At 50.8% G+C, this 18,494-nt stretch overlaps 8 protein-coding genes across 8 annotated transcripts; 4 read left to right on the plus strand and 4 right to left on the minus strand.

Moving 5' to 3' along the window:
- Positions 1-67: 67 nt before the first annotated feature.
- Positions 68-2,670, plus strand: BO94DRAFT_536330 (putative GTPase NOG1). Its single transcript, XM_025611992.1, has 5 exons — positions 68-180; positions 262-370; positions 474-575; positions 629-2,319; positions 2,378-2,670. The coding sequence occupies exons 1-5, from the start codon at positions 160-162 to the stop codon at positions 2,417-2,419; spliced, it is 1,965 nt and encodes a 654-aa protein (XP_025466656.1). The 5' UTR covers positions 68-159; the 3' UTR covers positions 2,420-2,670.
- Positions 2,671-3,952: 1,282 nt separating this feature from the next.
- Positions 3,953-5,741, minus strand: BO94DRAFT_547304 (sugar porter family MFS transporter; the record flags this gene model as incomplete). The annotated part of the gene is made up of 3 exons (XM_025613325.1): positions 3,953-5,311; positions 5,369-5,481; positions 5,540-5,741. The coding sequence occupies 3 exons, from the start codon at positions 5,739-5,741 to the stop codon at positions 3,953-3,955; spliced, it is 1,674 nt and encodes a 557-aa protein (XP_025466657.1).
- Positions 5,742-6,440: 699 nt separating this feature from the next.
- Positions 6,441-6,900, plus strand: BO94DRAFT_536332 (uncharacterized protein). Its single transcript, XM_025611993.1, has one exon. The coding sequence runs from the start codon at positions 6,512-6,514 to the stop codon at positions 6,800-6,802; it is 291 nt and encodes a 96-aa protein (XP_025466658.1). The 5' UTR covers positions 6,441-6,511; the 3' UTR covers positions 6,803-6,900.
- A 2,912-nt stretch (positions 6,901-9,812) lies between these two features.
- BO94DRAFT_468316 (ketoreductase) lies at positions 9,813-10,912 on the minus strand (the record flags this gene model as incomplete). Its single annotated transcript, XM_025608241.1, has 2 exons — positions 9,813-10,676; positions 10,736-10,912. 2 exons carry the CDS (start codon positions 10,910-10,912, stop codon positions 9,813-9,815), a joined length of 1,041 nt encoding a protein of 346 aa, XP_025466659.1.
- Positions 10,913-11,095: 183 nt separating this feature from the next.
- Positions 11,096-11,819, plus strand: BO94DRAFT_494665 (Erg28 family protein). Its single transcript, XM_025609238.1, has 2 exons — positions 11,096-11,230; positions 11,299-11,819. The coding sequence occupies exons 1-2, from the start codon at positions 11,168-11,170 to the stop codon at positions 11,659-11,661; spliced, it is 426 nt and encodes a 141-aa protein (XP_025466660.1). The 5' UTR covers positions 11,096-11,167; the 3' UTR covers positions 11,662-11,819.
- Positions 11,820-12,244: 425 nt separating this feature from the next.
- Positions 12,245-14,263, minus strand: BO94DRAFT_536337 (UDP-glucose:hexose-1-phosphate uridylyltransferase). Its single transcript, XM_025611994.1, has 4 exons — positions 13,775-14,263; positions 13,481-13,665; positions 12,654-13,419; positions 12,245-12,600 (listed from the first exon to the last, which is right to left on the minus strand). The coding sequence occupies exons 1-4, from the start codon at positions 13,873-13,875 to the stop codon at positions 12,495-12,497; spliced, it is 1,158 nt and encodes a 385-aa protein (XP_025466661.1). The 5' UTR covers positions 13,876-14,263; the 3' UTR covers positions 12,245-12,494.
- Positions 14,264-14,475: 212 nt separating this feature from the next.
- BO94DRAFT_536338 (F-box protein) lies at positions 14,476-15,834 on the plus strand. The gene is made up of 4 exons (XM_025611995.1): positions 14,476-14,690; positions 14,754-15,117; positions 15,178-15,555; positions 15,605-15,834. The coding sequence occupies exons 1-4, from the start codon at positions 14,643-14,645 to the stop codon at positions 15,706-15,708; spliced, it is 894 nt and encodes a 297-aa protein (XP_025466662.1). The 5' UTR covers positions 14,476-14,642; the 3' UTR covers positions 15,709-15,834.
- A 1,431-nt stretch (positions 15,835-17,265) lies between these two features.
- Positions 17,266-18,494, minus strand: BO94DRAFT_536341 (F-box protein). Its single transcript, XM_025611996.1, has 6 exons — positions 18,407-18,494; positions 18,106-18,343; positions 17,981-18,073; positions 17,621-17,920; positions 17,545-17,583; positions 17,266-17,495 (listed from the first exon to the last, which is right to left on the minus strand). The coding sequence occupies exons 1-6, from the start codon at positions 18,452-18,454 to the stop codon at positions 17,392-17,394; spliced, it is 822 nt and encodes a 273-aa protein (XP_025466663.1). The 5' UTR covers positions 18,455-18,494; the 3' UTR covers positions 17,266-17,391.

Consider the following 18,494-nt stretch of genomic DNA (forward strand, 5'->3'; position numbering starts at 1 on the left):
GCGCTCACCGCCCGCCAAAATCTGCCCTCCGACCGCCCGGAATATTTTTTTTTCTTTTATCGCTCGGCGCAGATTTGCTGTTGTCAACCTCTGATTCTTAACCACGGGGTTTTTGTCTAAGAGTCGCTTGCTGTATCGACTCCGTCCCCGGTGCCCATCATGAAGACGACGTGGAAAGATGTGAGTGCTTTTTGTCGAGCCCGGACAGCCCCCTCAGTCCCAGGAACCACCGATCTGACGTCGTTTTCACCGCTTGATTAGATCGCTCCTGTGCCCACGAGCCAGGAATTCCTGGACATCGTCCTCAGTCGCACTCAGCGACAGCTCCCCACCCAGATCCGTGCGGGATTCAACATCAGCCGTATTCGCGGTATGTCTCGATCGTCCGATAATGCGGGATGCACCTGGTGCCCCCCAAGCGGCAAATTACAAGTGGTCGGGCTGGACTAACTAAAATTCTTTTCTGCCGTTAGGCTTCTACACTCGAAAGGTCAAATATACCCAGGAGACTTTCTGTGAAAAGTTCCAGGCCATCCTCGATGGATTCCCCAGACTGCAGGATATTCATCCTTTCCGTAAGTCGCTGCTTTTCAAACCCCGCAGATTTGTGTATCCTGACAACCACCAGACAAGGATTTGATGAACACCCTCTACGATGCCGACCATTTCAGAATCGCCCTGGGTCAGGTCTCGACCGCTAAGCATCTCATCGAAACGGTCTCTCGCGATTACGTGCGCCTGATCAAGTATGCGCAGTCTCTGTTCCAGTGCAAGCAGCTCAAGCGCGCTGCCCTTGGTCGTATGGCCACCATCTGCAAGCGTCTCAAAGACCCGCTTGTCTACCTCGAGCAGGTCCGTCAGCACTTGGGTCGTCTGCCCGCCATCGACCCCAACACCCGCACCCTCCTGATCTGCGGTTACCCCAACGTCGGAAAGTCCAGCTTCCTGCGCAGCATCACCCGTGCGGACGTCGACGTCCAGCCTTATGCTTTCACCACGAAGAGTTTGTTCGTCGGTCACTTCGATTACAAGTACCTGCGCTTCCAGGCCATCGATACCCCCGGTATTTTGGACCACCCTCTTGAAGAGATGAACACCATCGAAATGCAGTCCATTACCGCCATTGCCCATCTTCGGTCCGCGGTCATGTACTTCATGGATCTGTCCGAGCAGTGCGGCTACTCCGTCGGCGACCAGATCAAGCTCTTCCACAGCATCAAGCCTCTGTTCGCCAACAAGATTGTGTTCATCGTGGTGAACAAGATTGATGTGAGACGGCCCGAGGACTTGGAGCCCGAATACCAGCAGGAGCTCCAGAACCTCCTCAAGTCGGGCGATGTCGAGCTTCTGCAGCTGTCTTGCACAACCACCGAGGGTGTGACTGCTGTCAAGAACGCCGCCTGCGACAAGCTTCTCGCGGAGAGAGTGGCTCAGAAACTCAAGTCCGGAACCAACAACGCCGGTACTCCTGGCGGTCGTCTGGGTGACGTCCTTGCCCGTATCCACGTCGCCCAGCCCATGGGCGGTGTGCAGCGTGAGACCTTCATTCCTGACGCCATCAAGACGCTCAAGAAGTACGACAAGGAAGACCCCAACCGCCGCAAGCTGGAGAAGGATCTCGAGGAGGAGAACGGTGGTGCTGGTGTCTACAACATTGATCTCAAGAAGACCTACGACCTGGCTGACGACGAGTGGAAACACGACAAGATCCCTGAAGTGTGGAACGGCAAGAACATTTACGACTTTGTCGACCCTGATATCGAGGCTAGACTGGCTGCGTTGGAGGAAGAGGAAGAGAAGCTGGAGAATGATGGCTACTACGAGTCTGATGAGAGTGTGGAAGATGTCGAGGACGCCGATACCCGTATGAAGGCAGACCTGATCCGCGAGAAGCGTGTCTTGATGCGCAACGACGCCAAGATGCGCAAGTCTCTCAAGAACCGGGCGCAAATCCCTCGCAGCGCCAAGTCCAAGAAGCTTTCCCAGATGTCGGAAGCCCTGGACGCGGCTGGTTACGATGTGGACGCTGCGTCCTCCCGCGCCCGCTCCCAGAACCAGGCCCGTGGCCGCACGACCACCCGCGACGTGGACATGGACGATATGGACATCGACATGTCGGACCCTCGCCAGGCCATTGCCAAGGCCAAGGGCCGTGCTCGCAGCCAGGCGGCGACGAACCGTCTGCAGGATGGTGTTACGGACGAGACGGCGCGCAGCAAGGCCGAGCGCCTGGCCAAGTTGGGTCAGAAGAAGATGAACCGGATGGCAAGACAGGGAGAGGCCGATCGTCACACGACCGCCTCTCTGCCCAAGCACTTGGTAAGCGGTGACCCGAAGTTTTGTTTTGTGCGATATGATATACTAATGCCATTTCTAGTACACCGGAAAGCGTACCATTGGCAAGACCCAGCGTCGGTAAAGGCCGCGTCTGGATTCGGACGGTCGATGACGAGACGAAGTCCTTTCTTAATACAGTACTCGTTACATATAGTGGTCATGAAACAGGGTGTTCCAAAAAAGGGCGTTGGGGGTGTTTCTTTTTCTTCTTCCTTTCGTTTGGATGAATATAGTCTTATCCTGAATACCTGGGGTTACCCGCGAATCGATTGTATCGTTGAGAGTTTGTGTTGGCGAAGTAGACTGTATAGAGATTTGAAGACTGACATACCCTCATTAACAATCAGTAGACGGCTATCGATTGATCTATTCAATTCCTGGCTGTAGCACGAAAAGTAAACCAACCCTTCCCAGCACCATCAATCCATCAAGTCAGGTCCTCAAATCTCATCTCAATCTTCCCGCTTAAAACTACTACGAAGTATCCATTCCTCCTTCTTTCGCCTTAACAAAATAGATACACTCCTTCCCACTTTAGGAACCTACCCCTCTCGCTCCCTCCCCTTCTAGAAAACAAACCCCACGGAAGGTCAAAAACCGAGCACCATCAATGACTACTACCTTACTACATCCATTTACCCCGAAAACAAACAAAGCCAAAAACAACCATTCAAATTACGCCCCAAGACAACCAACCCTACCGCCCCCGCCCCCCTCCTCCTCCCCAGACCTAAATCCATTATTAAGGACTACGTAGGTAAGTAGGTAGGTAGTATTTGGTTTTACCAATATACCCTCCCTCCCCCTTTTTTTTTCCCTCCCCTTTCACGCGGCAGATTCAACTTGCCGGAACCTTAATCCACACGGAACTGTTTATTTAGGGTTTCCCTCTTATTTTGTTGGGTTGGTTCATTCTGGGTTTTGAGTTCTGGGTACGGATAGGGTAGGTAGGTAGGTAGGCTTATTGGGAGGCGGGGTAATGTATGTATCTAGTTGTACTTTTTGTGTTGGGTATAAGGTATAAACATCTCGATTGATTAATTCATCGTGATATATGTGCACGTGCATGGATGGGGTATGTTTTCTAGAAGGATTCTAGAAAGATACCTACTTGAGAAGGAAAAGAAGGGAAGGAAGGAAGGAACCCCGGACCCGCTGGTGCTTTCCGACTTCCGAGTTTCCCGGGTGCCGACTTCATTGGGGCTGGGCTTGGATGGGGGACGCTATTCCTTGTATGGATGGGATCGTATGATCTATTGGGTACAGGGCTCAGAATTGAGGATTGTCTTCTGTTTACTTTTACGAAGTGGGAAGATGGATCGGGTTTGTCATATGTACTAGTATTATTTCATTTCTCAATAACTTGGAATCTCAGATGTATGCAGTCGCAGTCGCAGTTGCAGTTGCAGGTATCACCAACGCCGATATCATAGTCCCAACCATTTCCTTCCCGATATGTCAAGCCATTCAAGCATTGCATGCGTGCATGCATTCATGTCGATGGTAGCTAGCTAGTAAATGCATTATGAAGCAATCATGCCATTAAAAAAAAAAAAAAGGATTTAGATGCGAGTTCAAATGTACAAAACCAGAGTTGACGAGTGCATGAAAATGCTTACTCGCGGAGCTCGGTGGGCTCGGTGTGCTCCGCCATCTCGGTCTCTCTCTCATGCTTGGATGAGGAAGGAGGACGGTGGATGTCCTGGACAATGCCCTCCGGGGGAACCCAGCCGGCACTCTTCCAGGGCTTGACGTGGAGCACGTACATGGTGTCGACCTCCTCGAGGGTGCGACCCTGAGTCTCGTTGACGAAGAAGAAGACAACGAAGATGGCGAGGAAACAGCAGGCAGCAAAGACGTAGCCGTAGGCGAAGTGGATGGAGCTGTTGATGAAGGGGGTGAAGAAGGAGATGAGGAAGTTCCAGGTCCAGTTGGCAGCGGTGGCAATTCCAATGCAGAGAGCACGGTAGCGAGCGGGGTACATCTCACCACAGATGGCCCAGACAATGGGTCCCCAGGTGGTGGCGAATCCGACAATGAAGAAGCAGGTGAAGACAATCATGGCCTTACCAGCGGCAGGGGTGGACTGGGGGTCGTTGAGGTCCAGAGCGAAGTTACCAATGGAGGCCCAGATCATGAAGCAGATGAACATCCAGGCGGCACCGACCATCAGACTCTGACGACGACCAAAGTGCTCGACGACGTACAGACCAGGCAGAGTCATACCGAAGTTGACAGCACCCAGGATGATCTGAGTGACGTAGCTGTTGCTCAGACCGGTGGAGGTGAAGATAGTGTTACCGTAGTAGAAGAGGAAGTTGGCACCCGTCAGCTGCTGCAGGGACTGCAGAGCGATACCGAGCAGGGTACGGTAAAGCATGCGAGGGCCAGTGAAAAGTTCATGCCACTCGGCCTTGCCAGCAGCCTTCTCCTCGTCGAGCTTATCCTTCATCTCCTTCATCTCCTGGGCAATGCAGCGGTGGTTGGGGCCGACACCATACAGCTTGCACATGACCTCCCGGGCCTCGTCAACACGACCTTGACGGTAGGCAAACCGGGGAGACTCGGGCAAGAAGATGGAGCCGATAGCCAGGATCAAGGGCCAGGCGAAGCCAATGCCCATGGTGATACGCCAGGAAGCAGTCGACTGGATTCTCTCCGTACCAAAGTTGATGATGTAGGAGATGAAGATACCAAAGGCGACGAACAGCTGGAAGGCACTGACCATGGCACCACGGACCTGACGGGGAGCAGATTCACTCTGGTACATGGGGACGATGCTGGACAGAGCACCAACACCCAGACCGGCGACCCAACGACCCATGGCCACCTGAACCCAGCTGGTTTGGGTGGCAATCTGGATGATGATACCAACAATGTGAACAATGGACCACAGACAGATGGAGAACTTGCGGCCCATGCGGTCAGCAATGGGAGCAGCCACCAAGGCGCCAATCATAGTACCGATACAGAGCTGAGGCGGTTGTCAGTGGGGTGATCCTAACGAGCAGATCCTTGAGAGGCAACTTACCAGACCGACAATCAAACCACTACGGACGTTGCTGAAGGCATAGGTTCCATCCGACTGTTCTTCACCGAAACGCCGAAGGAAGTCATCCATAGTCTCAAAACCAGAGATTTGACCTGTAGAGGGAAGATTAGCAACCGAGGGAGGATCGGATGAGGAAGGGTGACCACATACCAGTAGAGTAACCGAAGATGAAACCACCCATGGACACCACGACACCCAGGATGAAAGACCGCCAGGTCAGGTACTTGACGGGGCTGTCATCGAGCATGACATTGTCCTTTTCGACAGCAGAATTGGAACGATCAGGAGTAGGGGCCTCGGTGGAGGACTCGGAGTGGTCCGCCTGAGGCTTGAAGCGGGACATCATACCCATGTTGCCGTTGGATTCATAAAACGCAGAATCCTCTGGGGATAGGGAAGTAGATGAGGAGAGAAGAGTGATGGAAGAGAAACATCCAAGAGAGTGGAAGACCTGGGGGAAGTGGAGGGATATATATGGAGTCCGGGCAGGAGGAGGAGGGGGGGGAGAACTTGAGAAGTGGAGGGAACAAGGATGAAATCGGTAATTATGACGGCGTCATCAAGAGAATAACACTAAGAGGGCAGTGAAAGAATTTGACGCTCCATCCGTCGGCAATTCGCCTCCATCCCAGGGATTGGACGAACCCCATCCTCGGGGTAGGACCATGGCGAAAAAAAACGGGGGCCCAGATCTCAAGTCAAGGGCCCGAAGACAGGCAAACGAGGTGGGCAAGTCGGGAAGCTAGGGGGCGAAGAGTTCATTGGATGCTTCCAGAGCGTGTCTTGGAGTGGGGAGAGGGTGGAGAGGCATCTGGAGAGACGGAGTCGGCTAGGACAATTGAGGTGAAGTGGACGGCGAGTACCTGACTGGAGGGGGAATTCATTTCGCCGGAGGAGGAGAAAGATATGGAGAAGATCCGAACATGCAAGTTTGGATGCGGATGGCACTAGTTCACTTCTAGCAGACTAGTACAAGTCACGCAAGTCTGGAGACGCGGGCAGGTCACGAGGGAACCACCTCCCGCATTATTCTGCTTTATCCCCGACTATCTTCCGAACTGTCTATACCCCAGGTTGCTTGCTTACAATTCGTCTATCTCGGCCATCCTAGTCTTCCCGATCATGACCTTGTCCATCCACACCCTTCGGGCAATACAACCCGAATGTCTTTGCCGCCGTGTGACCGTGCATGGCACGGTGACGCCGGACAACGACTCCGGAGACAATAATAATAATGATGATGATGATGATGATGATGATGATAGTGGAAGGTTGAATGGATTCATCGCGGGTTGGCAGACCACCGTCACCAGACACTCCGACAGACTACATAGTACAGTACATACATACGTACCACCTCCCGGTTTGCAGGAGACTGACATCTTGACGTTACCCGAGACCAACACATTGTAATGCCAGTGGCCAGCCAGTGGCCAACCCGTGGCTGTCTCCGTCCATTCCGTGTTACTTGCAGGGTTGAACTGTGACTGTGTTTGTTTTGAAGGAGGGGGGCGCATGGGCTGATCCACCCGCCCTTGATTGATGCCGGGAGCGGCCACTCTTAATATTACCTCACTTAATAATATTAAGATGCCGTCCGCCCTGCCTCCCGCTACTATGTAACGACTATGGCTGCTCTTAGTCAGAATCTACTGAACAAAGCATTGTTGACGAGCCCCGGTCCACACTACGTTCCTGAATTTTCTTCGTTTCGGGTGCCTGGCTGTCAACGCTCTAGACAGCCAAGGAAGAAAAAAAATTTCTTTCTCCCTTCCATTAATCACACTTCGCCCCTGAGCCAGCAAACCAACAAACCAGCAAAGCCAGTCGTAGTAAAGTTGCCGGTTCCGACACAGTTCCTAGCGAAATCGAGGGCGATCACCGGGCGCCAAGTGGGCCCCCCTGCACGCAGAGTTTTCTTTTTTTTTTTTATTAATTAATTTTCTCTCCTTCTGCATGCGTTGGGAAATCCCTCTGGGCCAAGGGCCCAAGGGCCGATCCCGAAACTCACCACACCTCGCCAGTAACTTTTGGTCCGAGGACAAGGGCGAAAGAAGGAGGGGGAAAGAGGGAACTGAAGAGAGGAAGACCGAAGGATCATCAACCCCGACCAGCAAATGCAAGAGAAACTCAACCAGGAAGCTTAATGTAATCTCGAGCAGCAACCGGCCCCTGATAAGTACATCCAACCTACTCACAGTACGCAGCCACCCCTGTTCACCGTAAACCACATCCTTCTCACCGTCGCCCATGCCGAGTTGCTCGGCCTTCGCCCGACCGTCTCGGCCTCGGCATGCCTACCAACCAAACCTCTCTCGGGCTCCCGATACATCCACTCGCCCACTGCTCCCATCCCGTTTGGAGCTCACCGGCCAGTGGATCTGCTGTTTAGTGTGCTATGATCCTTACCCACCCATTTGAATTTTCATCCAACCATCGTCCGTTTCTTTCAGCCCCAGCAGCCAGCTAGAAGCTCAACGTAGCCTGACTCGCATCCGGCCAGCCTATCAATCATGATGTCTTTCTCTCACCACGGTTCAGGTCGGAACTTGGCCGGTCTTCGATCTTGGTCTTTTTCGGCTTCCGGTGAGGGTTTCACTTGCCAGGCTCCGTTGAGTGATTCGGGTTTCGGCATGCCGCGCGGTCTGTGCCATGTCTTCGCTTGCAGCCTGCCTGCCTGTCTGCCTTCCCAGTACTTCGTGGATAGCAAGCAAGCAAAGCCCATCCGTGAAAACATGCTATCAACTGTCTATATACACCATAAGAAACAACATGGCATACATAACCAATACCTTACCACAGTAGCACAACGCAATCCAAACCAGGTGGCGTACCATGTAGCATCACGCAACGCGACCCGAACCCTACCTACCTACCTACCTACCTACCAGAATATGTACGTTATCCAAATAGGTAGCGTAGCCTCCACTGGAAATAGCTCGGCGACATCCCGCCCCTCTTCACCAATCACAACCCCTCACCCAAACCCATCCAAGTACCTACCTACGTAGCACATAGCATACCTACCTATCCAGTATCTTTTCCATCCCCACCCATCCAGTGTTTCACTACCTATCCACCTCACCTCACTCACCTCACCTTATCATCACCCAACCCAACCCAACCCAGCACAGACAGACACCAGCGTAGAATCATTCAACCGGACCTCATCTGGAAAAGCGAACAGCCGCGAACACCACCACCAAGACCTAAGCTATAATACTTCCAATACTATTAATAAGAAATGCTACGGTTACTTTTTTTTTCCGCCGGGGGAAAATGTAACCTAACTAGCATTAATGTTCGGGTGAATAAGCATAGGTAGGTAGCATATGTTGTGAAATGTATGTGTTGGTTTGTGCGTGTGTGTGGTCCTCAGGCATTGAATCCTGTTGAGGTCTAGACTGGACCCATGCTTGCGGCTTGATTATGGTAGGTAGGTAGGTTAGGTGGAGAGATGGATTAGGACTTAGAAGGGAATGATGAATGATGAATGATCCTGGATGTGCTTGCAGGGTGGTGTAGGACGGGGTCGGGTCGGATGGTATTTATTGATTTTTTTGTTTTTGTTTTTGTTTGAGGGGTTGTTCATGTGGTTGCTTGGGATGTTTCTTGTTGGTTGGGATGGTGGTGGTGGTGGTGCTAATTTTGGAGCCGCAATGTCATGATATCATCGGCTTTTGCGGCGGTCTTTGATATCGGCCACTTTGGCGATTGAGATCGCGATGAGAGGATTTTCTGCATGTTGGATGGAGCTATGGCTCTGGTGTTACTATTGGGGATGGATGGGCTTCAACAATAGTCATGGCAAAAGACCTGCTGACTATTGTTCTGTATATACTCCATCCGGAGCATTGTCGCACGCCATCTATTCTCCGACTCCCTAGACTCGATGCCGCTACGGAGTACAGTCTACCGTCTACCCCCTACAGTACAGTCCCACAGTCCTTATCTGCACGTCACACAGCTCGGAGATATCACGGTGGCCCCAAGATTGGTCCCTATCCACCCGATTGACTTCTCTTGACGTGCATCTCCTGGCCGGCTGGCCCAGTGGATTGACAGCGGAGGCTAAACTGACCGAAGTAATTGCGAAGATCACCCATTAATAGATTATGCTATCTGCTAGTCTGCATCGTTTCATTTGTCGATCTGGTTGCACGGCCCTGTCCTGATTGGTTCCGCGACACCACGTGTAAGGTACGCCTGGATGGACCTACCCTCGAGATAAGGTGCGGTCCCGTCCGAGGCATCCAGAGCTAGCTCGTTCGTTTCATGCACTCACCGAGCCCCAGAGCTTGGTTCACCGTTCGCCACCACTGCGGATTCAGTTCAGGGTTCACCCCACCGACTCCTTCTCCCCATCTTCCCCAGGTTGATCAACACTCGTGCGTTAGTCATCATTGGCACATCTGCCACCCCCTTAAGTGCTCTTCTTGCCCTTCTCGCGCTCGGCCTTGCGCAAGGCCCGCTTCCGGATGGTTTCGTGCATGCCCTTGTTCTGGCCAACAACAAACTTGCCCATGGTGCCAGTGATGCAGGTCAGGAAATAGGCCATCAATCCGTGGCTCCAGTAAGGAGAAGAACTGTAAGCGTACGTGGGAGATCCACCATTACGGCCGATCTTGGTCAGAACCGACTTCACGAACGAACGCGGGTCGGGGATCGTAGCACTGGTCCGGCGGATCTTCGACATAGCAGAGGTGATGAGGTAGGCCTGAACCAGCTCGACAGTAATTCCGTACGGTTCAAGCTCCGAACCGAGGGAGGTGGACCATTGCTGCAGGAAGGCCTTGCTACCAGAGTAGGTGGCAAGAAGAGGGGTGGGGAGAAGTCCACCGAAAGAGCCCATAGTCAAGACCAATCCACGCTTGCGCTGCATCATACCAGGGACAACAATCTGGGTGGCCCGCAAGGTACCCAGGCAGTTGATGGTCACGATATCGGTCATTTCATCCTCCGGGGTCAAAGCGAACGGAGTGGGGATGTTGTGGCTCTTTCCAACGTTGTTGACCAGCACGGAAACGTCCAGCCCGTCCACCAACGCCTTCAGCTTCTCGTAGTCGCTGTCGTCGTTGCGAGCAAAGTCCATCGCCAGGGTCTTGGTCTGCACAGAGGGGAACTTGGTCTTGATCTCTGCACCAAGAGTATCCAGCTTAGAGGCGGTCCGGGAAACGAGGAGGATGTTGAAGTCAGCGCGGGCGAGCTGAAGGGCGAATTCCTTGCCGAGGCCATCGGAGGCACCTGTGACCACGGCCCAGCTGCCCTTGGGACCGAAAGAGCGAAGCTGGAGGTATGATTATCAGTATCCGCAACGCATGAAATTCATCTGATAGAGCAACATACAGGTTTGCCAGGGAGGACAAACAAGCTCAGGATGACCCTAACGAACACCAAAGCGCGGGAGAAGACAAACAAGCTGCCAGCGGCGAGAAGAGCCGAGGCGCCCACCGTCTGCCATCCGGGCTGAAGGTTCAATTGCCAGTTGGACAGACAGTCCAGATGCTTCGTCAGAAAGTCCATGGTTGCTTGGTGTTCAACCCGTGCCAATGGTGGATGTAGGAGCTGGCTGAGGAGAAAATCCGGAGAAGGACGGCGGTGCCGCAACAACAATAATAATGGTTGGGGTTTGGCGGTGCCAAGACCCCATCGGCAGACCTCGGCCCCCCAAACAAGCAATTATCTCATCGCAATAATCAGCCTTCCCAACCAATTGACGCTCCTCCATTCAATTCCTCTTCAGCTGCGTCCTTCAATCACTATATATCCCCTACAGCAATGGCCTCTCTTCTCTCCTATCTGCCGCCTTTTGAGGGCATACTGCCCCAATGGCTCGCATTGGTAACGATCCACCCCATTGTTTACACCCATACCCCAGACACGTGCTGACTCGCTCCTCGATCTACTAGGTCTCCGTCATCTCAGCAGCAAACAGCATCCAAGCCTATCGATCGGAGTCCTATGCCGCAGATCTCTACAACGCAAAGTCCGTTGATGGTCGCCCGCCCACCAACCCTCTCTCTTCTCGGACTTTCGGCACCTGGACTTTCCTTTCCTCCGTAGTCCGCATGTACGCCGCCTATAACATCAATAACCCGGCTGTCTACGATCTCGCTATCTGGACTTTTGGCCTCGCTCTGCTGCACTTTGTGGGCGAGTGGTTGGGCTTCGGTAGTGCGCAGCTCAAGGGTCGCTTCATCAGCCCCCTGATCGTTGCTTCGTCCACGCTGGCTTGGATGTTGACACAACGGGAGGCATATCTGGCTCTTTAGGTTGCAGTTGCAGAATGACTGTTTTTTTTGTCGCAACGGGCTTATATATCTTTCTACCTTCTATAACCCAGGAAACAAGAATGAGCTATGGGTTAGCTAACTTGTTATCGCATTAATCAAATTATAATCAAAATGTTGGGGGATTTCGCGATTATTTGAAAAAAAAAAAAAAAAAAAAAGAAGTCAAGGCAATGTTCGTGTACCTGATGACACAAGATATCTGTTCTAGACTCGGCCGATTGACTACATTCCTTGGCCACGTTCCTCCAGCCGATAAACCCGTGTAGATGATGCAAGATGGGGTAATTTCTTGCACTTTTTTACGGAGGCAATATCCGAAGAGTTATATGTGAGAATGGAAAGAGCTTAGTCTTCTAAGTTTTGGCAGATCATTGGCGGTGTGACGGTCAGACTTCGGGTCATGATAGAATGGTTGAGGGGGAGCAATGCTGCATATTGGAAAGGGGTATAGACTGAGTCAGTTATGGTTGAGCCCATTATGCTTATCAAGAGGGTTGGTTGGATTGTTAGAATGGCAAGGAGAATAATTAGCGTGAACAACATGCTGCGCGGCTGGATTTCTGGAAAAGCGCTTCAGACAAAAATTGGGTGAACCGTCAAGCGCGTGGCATCAGATATTCGATAGGTAACTGACCCTCGACTCGGAGATGAGTACGACAGAACTTAAGATTTTGATGGGTGGTGACACTCGTCCCAATCCGATCAGAAAAACCTATTGGTCGGAGTGGCTGAAAAATACAAGCATCCATTGCTGTCAGAAAATATAGTTAGGTATACAACATACAATCTAGCGTAATCGATGCCCTCGGTTCTTAACCATCCATCTTCTTCCTATAAAGCTCTCCACCACAGCCCCGCAGCCTCGCAGCAGCTTGCTCGGGGGTGATATCACGTTGGGGTTCGCCCATCATTTCATACCTATGTATAATCAGTAAGACTGCAGGCCAGATGATACTCGAACGGCTACTTACCCAACCAAGAACTTACGCACGGTAGCACTGCGCAATAGCGGGGGATAAAAGTGCAAGTGCAGATACGACGATTCGATTTCCTCCTCAGTTCCTTCAAGCGGCGCCTGGTGAATACCCATGCTATACGGGAAGTGCGTCTCAAACAGGTTGTCATAACGTCTGGTGACTTCTGCGATGGCTTCCGCCAGCTGCTCCTTCTCGGTGCTGTTCAAGTTGACCAAGGCACGCTTGTGCGTCTTGCTGACAACCATGGTCTCAAAAGGCCAGACAGCCCACCAGGGGCAGACAACTAGGAACGCATCATTCTCGAACACCACGCGCTCCTGCTTCCGGCTCTCGAGAGCAGCATAGGCCTCCAACATGTGCTTGCCTCCGTTCTCCTGGCGGTATTTCTTCAGCTGCTCGAGTTCCATTGCCGGTTCCTCGGGCAGAGAGCTAGTGGTCCAGACCTGACCGTGAGGGTGAGGGTTCGAGCATCCCATGGCGGCTCCCTTGTTCTCGAAGATCTGCATGTAGCGATATTGCTCCTTTGGCTTAGTCAAGCTAGCAGTTGGAGAATTCGGAGGCAGAGTGGTCGCGGGAGCGACAGCAGCCAGAGGCGACTTCGGAGACAGGTGAGCTGTGTAGATCTCGGTCCAAGCGTCAATGACGGGCACGATCTCGGCCGGCGACAGATCGGCCAAAGTCAGGTTATGAGCCGCAGAGAATGTAAGCACATAGCATTTGCCAGTAACGGGCTCTGCCTTGAGAAAGAACGATTCGAGGTCTGGTACTCATGCTGTTAGCGTGGCATGCCTTAAGCCTTGGTGTGATAAGTAGGTCCATACCTTCGCCACCTTCAGCGGTATAAGGTGCTTGTTCCTCCTTGACCGCGCTGTAATCATTCACAAACACAAATGTCTTTTCATACGCAGGGTTGCTATCACCCTGTGCGCGCTTGTTTCCGGGGCATAGGTAGCAAGCCGGGTCATAGGTTGGCAAAGTAGTTTTGGAGGGGCTCTCCTGCTGTCCTCTAATCGCAGCATTTGAATCAGCATTCCCACTCAATTGGACCCATGCCTCAAGTCTGTTGCAAACAAGGCGGCCAGTTCTCTGAGATAGGGTTCGGAAGTTGGACTTACTGCCAGGGGCGCTTGGTTCGGTGCGGGGAAACCAAGATATAAGATCCTCGAAGAGGATTGAATCTCCGGTGGGAGATATCGTCTAGAACGCTTTCAACCATTGTCGTGGCTAGGATGAGAATTTGTTAGAGTGAGTGCTGAAGTAGGACAAGGTAGAGAAAAGAAAGCAGAGAGAAAAATGAGCGACGGAGAAAAGCTGGCTGACGGCGGGGCCTAGTCGCGGGGTCTCCGGAAATTATGGCGATTCGGCACCGAAGACAGCACGGGGTAAAACGGAGTCATCCGATCGGTTGCTCGGGTAATTTCAAGGCCCTGAAGTGAACCCTTCCTGTCACGGCAACCCATGACGGTGCCTGACTGGCTCAAATTACCCTTTTAACAAACAGTTCCATGGTTTAACAGGTACAGCCCACGTGGATTCTGATACATTGGATCGTCAGGACTTCCTGCATCAGGATGAATGAATGGAATCAAACCAGAAGACCTGCATGGCATGTCTGCTAAATCGGCCGGCTGATATGTAGGGACTAGTACTAGGAAAAGGCCGCTCCACCGTGACTAACCAGCGCGCTGGTGGACCGAAACGTCTGCGTCTTCCCGCGGCTACCCGAGTCAGGAAGTCACCTGCCCGCCTTTCTCGGGCCGGTTCGTTTGACGTCAGGGGAAACGAGGGGCAACTGGCTGGCCTTATCGCCCGTTATCACCGACCTCCACATCCCCGGAGAACGTCGCTGGCATAATCATCATCTGACCTTCTCACGTCACATTACCCAAGGATCGGGCTCCACTGTAACTTCTGTTGCTGCTTCGTTCGTTCATTCGAGCGAAAACATGAGATTCGCACATATCCCCCGCAGTTGATCAGAACATGGACGTCAGCCATCCAAAGCTCCATCTTTACTCGCTCCCAAATGAAGTGCGATAATGCGGTCTCCATTGAATGCGTGACGACTTGCTAATGCGTGCATGTTCGCTTTAGGTACTCGTTCAAATCCTCTCCTCCTTCTCGACGCGCTCTCTCATCCCTTGGGCAAGAGTTTCCTACCGCTTCCACGCCCTGATCTTACGGATCCTGCATTATCGCCTACTCGTTGGCGCGCCATTGCAGGAATACAAGCTCATCCTAGAATGCTTTCATCCAAGCTCTAAGCTAATTGAGCCTCACGTATTCTGTACATATCTTGGCACAGACGACTTGAATAGCTACGAAGGGAATGGTTCTCTTTATGAAAATACCGATACCGCGCAGCAACTCGGGAGACTGAGCTCAGTATATTCTCGGTTCCGTCCTGAAGTGACAGTAGAAGAAAGGTCTAATGGAACAAGGCTAGTTCCCGTAACAGGTATGTCGCGCCTGTTAACAAAATCAGTGGTCAAGTCTTCGATGGACCTGACTTTTATAGACGATGGGCAAGATCCCCATCGGGATGACTTAGTCGTCACGCGCCCTATCAATCTAGAGGAGTTCGAGGAATTCTTTCAGCTATGCGTGCTTGTGAATATAGTGAAGGTCATGCCGGGAACGAACCTCCTCCTGAGCGCACACACGGTCGAGGATGGGGTAATCAGAGTGTTTCGGGATTGGTTGAGGGACGAAGAAAAGCGCTTCCGGGAATTCATACCAGAAGGGGCAGGGCATTCGCAAATGCTATGGGTTGACCAAAGCAAGAGTGTCGGGATCAAAGTCCGGGTCAGGGGGAAGAAGTTTTTGAACCAACATATTCCACTTCTCGTCCATCGAGACGATGAACAATTCACGAGCTATGAACTGGATATCGAAGGTAAGCCCGTACTGCTATTATCTGCGTCTGCATACTGATAAGTGGCCAGAATTGCATATACGCTCTGTTCGGTTACTATTGACGTTGGAGAAATCACAGGAGGAACAGCAGAATTATTACAAAGCTGTAGTTCTTACCCCAAATATTAGATAGATTGCCCATCGGCAGACATGCCAGTGATATGCTGTCTTATCACCAATCCGAATGTATGTATGAACCTTTCTGTCAATAGCGTTTCTTCCAAGGTACGCAGATCGAGCATTCATAGGAACAAAGGCCATTTGGAGCTTGTTTGTGGTTCAGGTCATGTGTACGGCGGGCATTAGCGGCCATCAGGCAATAATGATTTTTTGTGTTGAAGTACGCTTACTGCTGACCTCACTGTTATATGTGTCAAACCCTAGGATCGCTTCTCCCTGTTCCTGTTAGCTTAGCTCCCGTTCTAATACGTACCTTTGAACTGAATCAAGGTAAGTCAGGTCGATGACTGTCTAAAGATGACTGGTCCTGAACAGAAGAAGAGAAGTAAGGCCAGATAGTGCCATGCAGCTATCTGTAAGTAAGTATAGATGAGTATTATCACTAAGCTTTATTAAAACATATAATTATTTAAAGATAATTTGATTAAGCATGAAGAACAGAACTAACTAAGTACATGAAAGAGTGTCCTTATATCCTATTCTCTGTATACTATATCATATATCATTCAGGATAGATTGAGGATTGATCCAATCATGTTTCTGGATTTCTGTATACCACATTATATATTCTCAATAATAAATCTGATGGTAGATAATCACGTGACACAACGCTGCTCCAGACATTACTCAGACCAGGATTCTGCGTGATAAGAGTTGCTGGTTGTCTGAGTCCTGCCTTGTCATCGCTTTTCTGCCTAACGATCTGCTCTGCTAGTAACCTGGCTAGCAGGGTCTGTAACAACATGTTGGCCTATCATAGAAAGGAAAACTGAGAAACTCAACCGACACACAGGAGGAACACGCACCTTTATGTCTCTTGAGAACAAGAATCTTGAAGGAGGGAATGATGTTACAGACCCTGCTAGCCAGGTTACTAGCAGAGCAGATTCGTTAGGCAGAAAAGCGATGACAAGGCAGGACTCAGACAACCAGCAACTCTTATCACGCAGAATCCTGGTCTGAGTAATGTCTGGAGCAGCGTTGTGTCACGTGATTATCTACCATCAGATTTATATTGAGAATATATAATGTGGTATACAGAAATCCAGAAACATGATTGGATCAATCCTCAATCTATCCTGAATGATATATGATATAGTATACAGAGAATAGGATATAAGGACACTCTTTCATGTACTTAGTTAGTTCTGTTCTTCATGCTTAATCAAATTATCTTTAAATAATTATATGTTTTATAAAGCTTAGTGATAATACTCATCTATACTTACTTACAGATAGCTGCATGGCACTATCTGGCCTTACTTCTCTTCTTCTGTTCAGGACCAGTCATCTTTAGACAGTCATCGACCTGACTTACCTTGATTCAGTTCAAAGGTACGTATTAGAACGGGAGCTAAGCTAACAGGAACAGGGAGAAGCGATCCTAGGGTTTGACACATATAACAGTGTGAGGTCAGCAGTAAGCGTACTTCAACACAAAAAATCATTATTGCCTGATGGCCGCTAATGCCCGCCGTACACATGACCTGAACCACAACAAGCTCCAAATGGCCTTTGTTCCTATGAATGCTCGATCTGCGTACCTTGGAAGAAACGCTATTGACAGAAAGGTTCATACATACATTCGGATTGGTGATAAGACAGCATATCACTGGCATGTCTGCCGATGGGCAATCTATCTAATATTTGGGGTAAGAACTACAGCTTTGTAATAATTCTGCTGTTCCTCCTGTGATTTCTCCAACGTCAATAGTAACCGAACAGAGCGTATATGCAATTCTGGCCACTTATCAGTATGCAGACGCAGATAATAGCAGTACGGGCTTACCTTCGATATCCAGTTCATAGCTCGTGAATTGTTCATCGTCTCGATGGACGAGAAGTGAATATGTTGGTTCAAAAACTTCTTCCCCTGACCCGGACTTTGATCCCGACACTCTTGCTTTGGTCAACCCATAGCATTTGCGAATGCCCTGCCCCTTCTGGTATGAATTCCCGGAAGCGCTTTTCTTCGTCCCTCAACCAATCCCGAAACACTCTGATTACCCCATCCTCGACCGTGTGTGCGCTCAGGAGGAGGTTCGTTCCCGGCATGACCTTCACTATATTCACAAGCACGCATAGCTGAAAGAATTCCTCGAACTCCTCTAGATTGATAGGGCGCGTGACGACTAAGTCATCCCGATGGGGATCTTGCCCATCGTCTATAAAAGTCAGGTCCATCGAAGACTTGACCACTGATTTTGTTAACAGGCGCGACATACCTGTTACGGGAACTAGCCTTGTTCCATTAGACCTTTCTTCTACTGTCACTTCAGGACGGAACCGAGAATATACTGAGCTCAGTCTCCGAGTTGCTGCGCGGTATCGGTATTTTCATAAAGAGAACCATTCCCTTCGTAGCTATTCAAGTCGTCTGTGCCAAGATATGTACAGAATACGTGAGGCTCAATTAGCTTAGAGCTTGGATGAAAGCATTCTAGGATGAGCTTGTATTCCTGCAATGGCGCGCCAACGAGTAGGCGATAATGCAGGATCCGTAAGATCAGGGCGTGGAAGCGGTAGGAAACTCTTGCCCAAGGGATGAGAGAGCGCGTCGAGAAGGAGGAGAGGATTTGAACGAGTACCTAAAGCGAACATGCACGCATTAGCAAGTCGTCACGCATTCAATGGAGACCGCATTATCGCACTTCATTTGGGAGCGAGTAAAGATGGAGCTTTGGATGGCTGACGTCCATGTTCTGATCAACTGCGGGGGATATGTGCGAATCTCATGTT

This window comes from Aspergillus sclerotioniger (genome assembly GCF_003184525.1).
Source record: "Aspergillus sclerotioniger CBS 115572 chromosome Unknown BO94scaffold_17, whole genome shotgun sequence".
Taxonomy (NCBI): domain Eukaryota; kingdom Fungi; phylum Ascomycota; class Eurotiomycetes; order Eurotiales; family Aspergillaceae; genus Aspergillus; species Aspergillus sclerotioniger.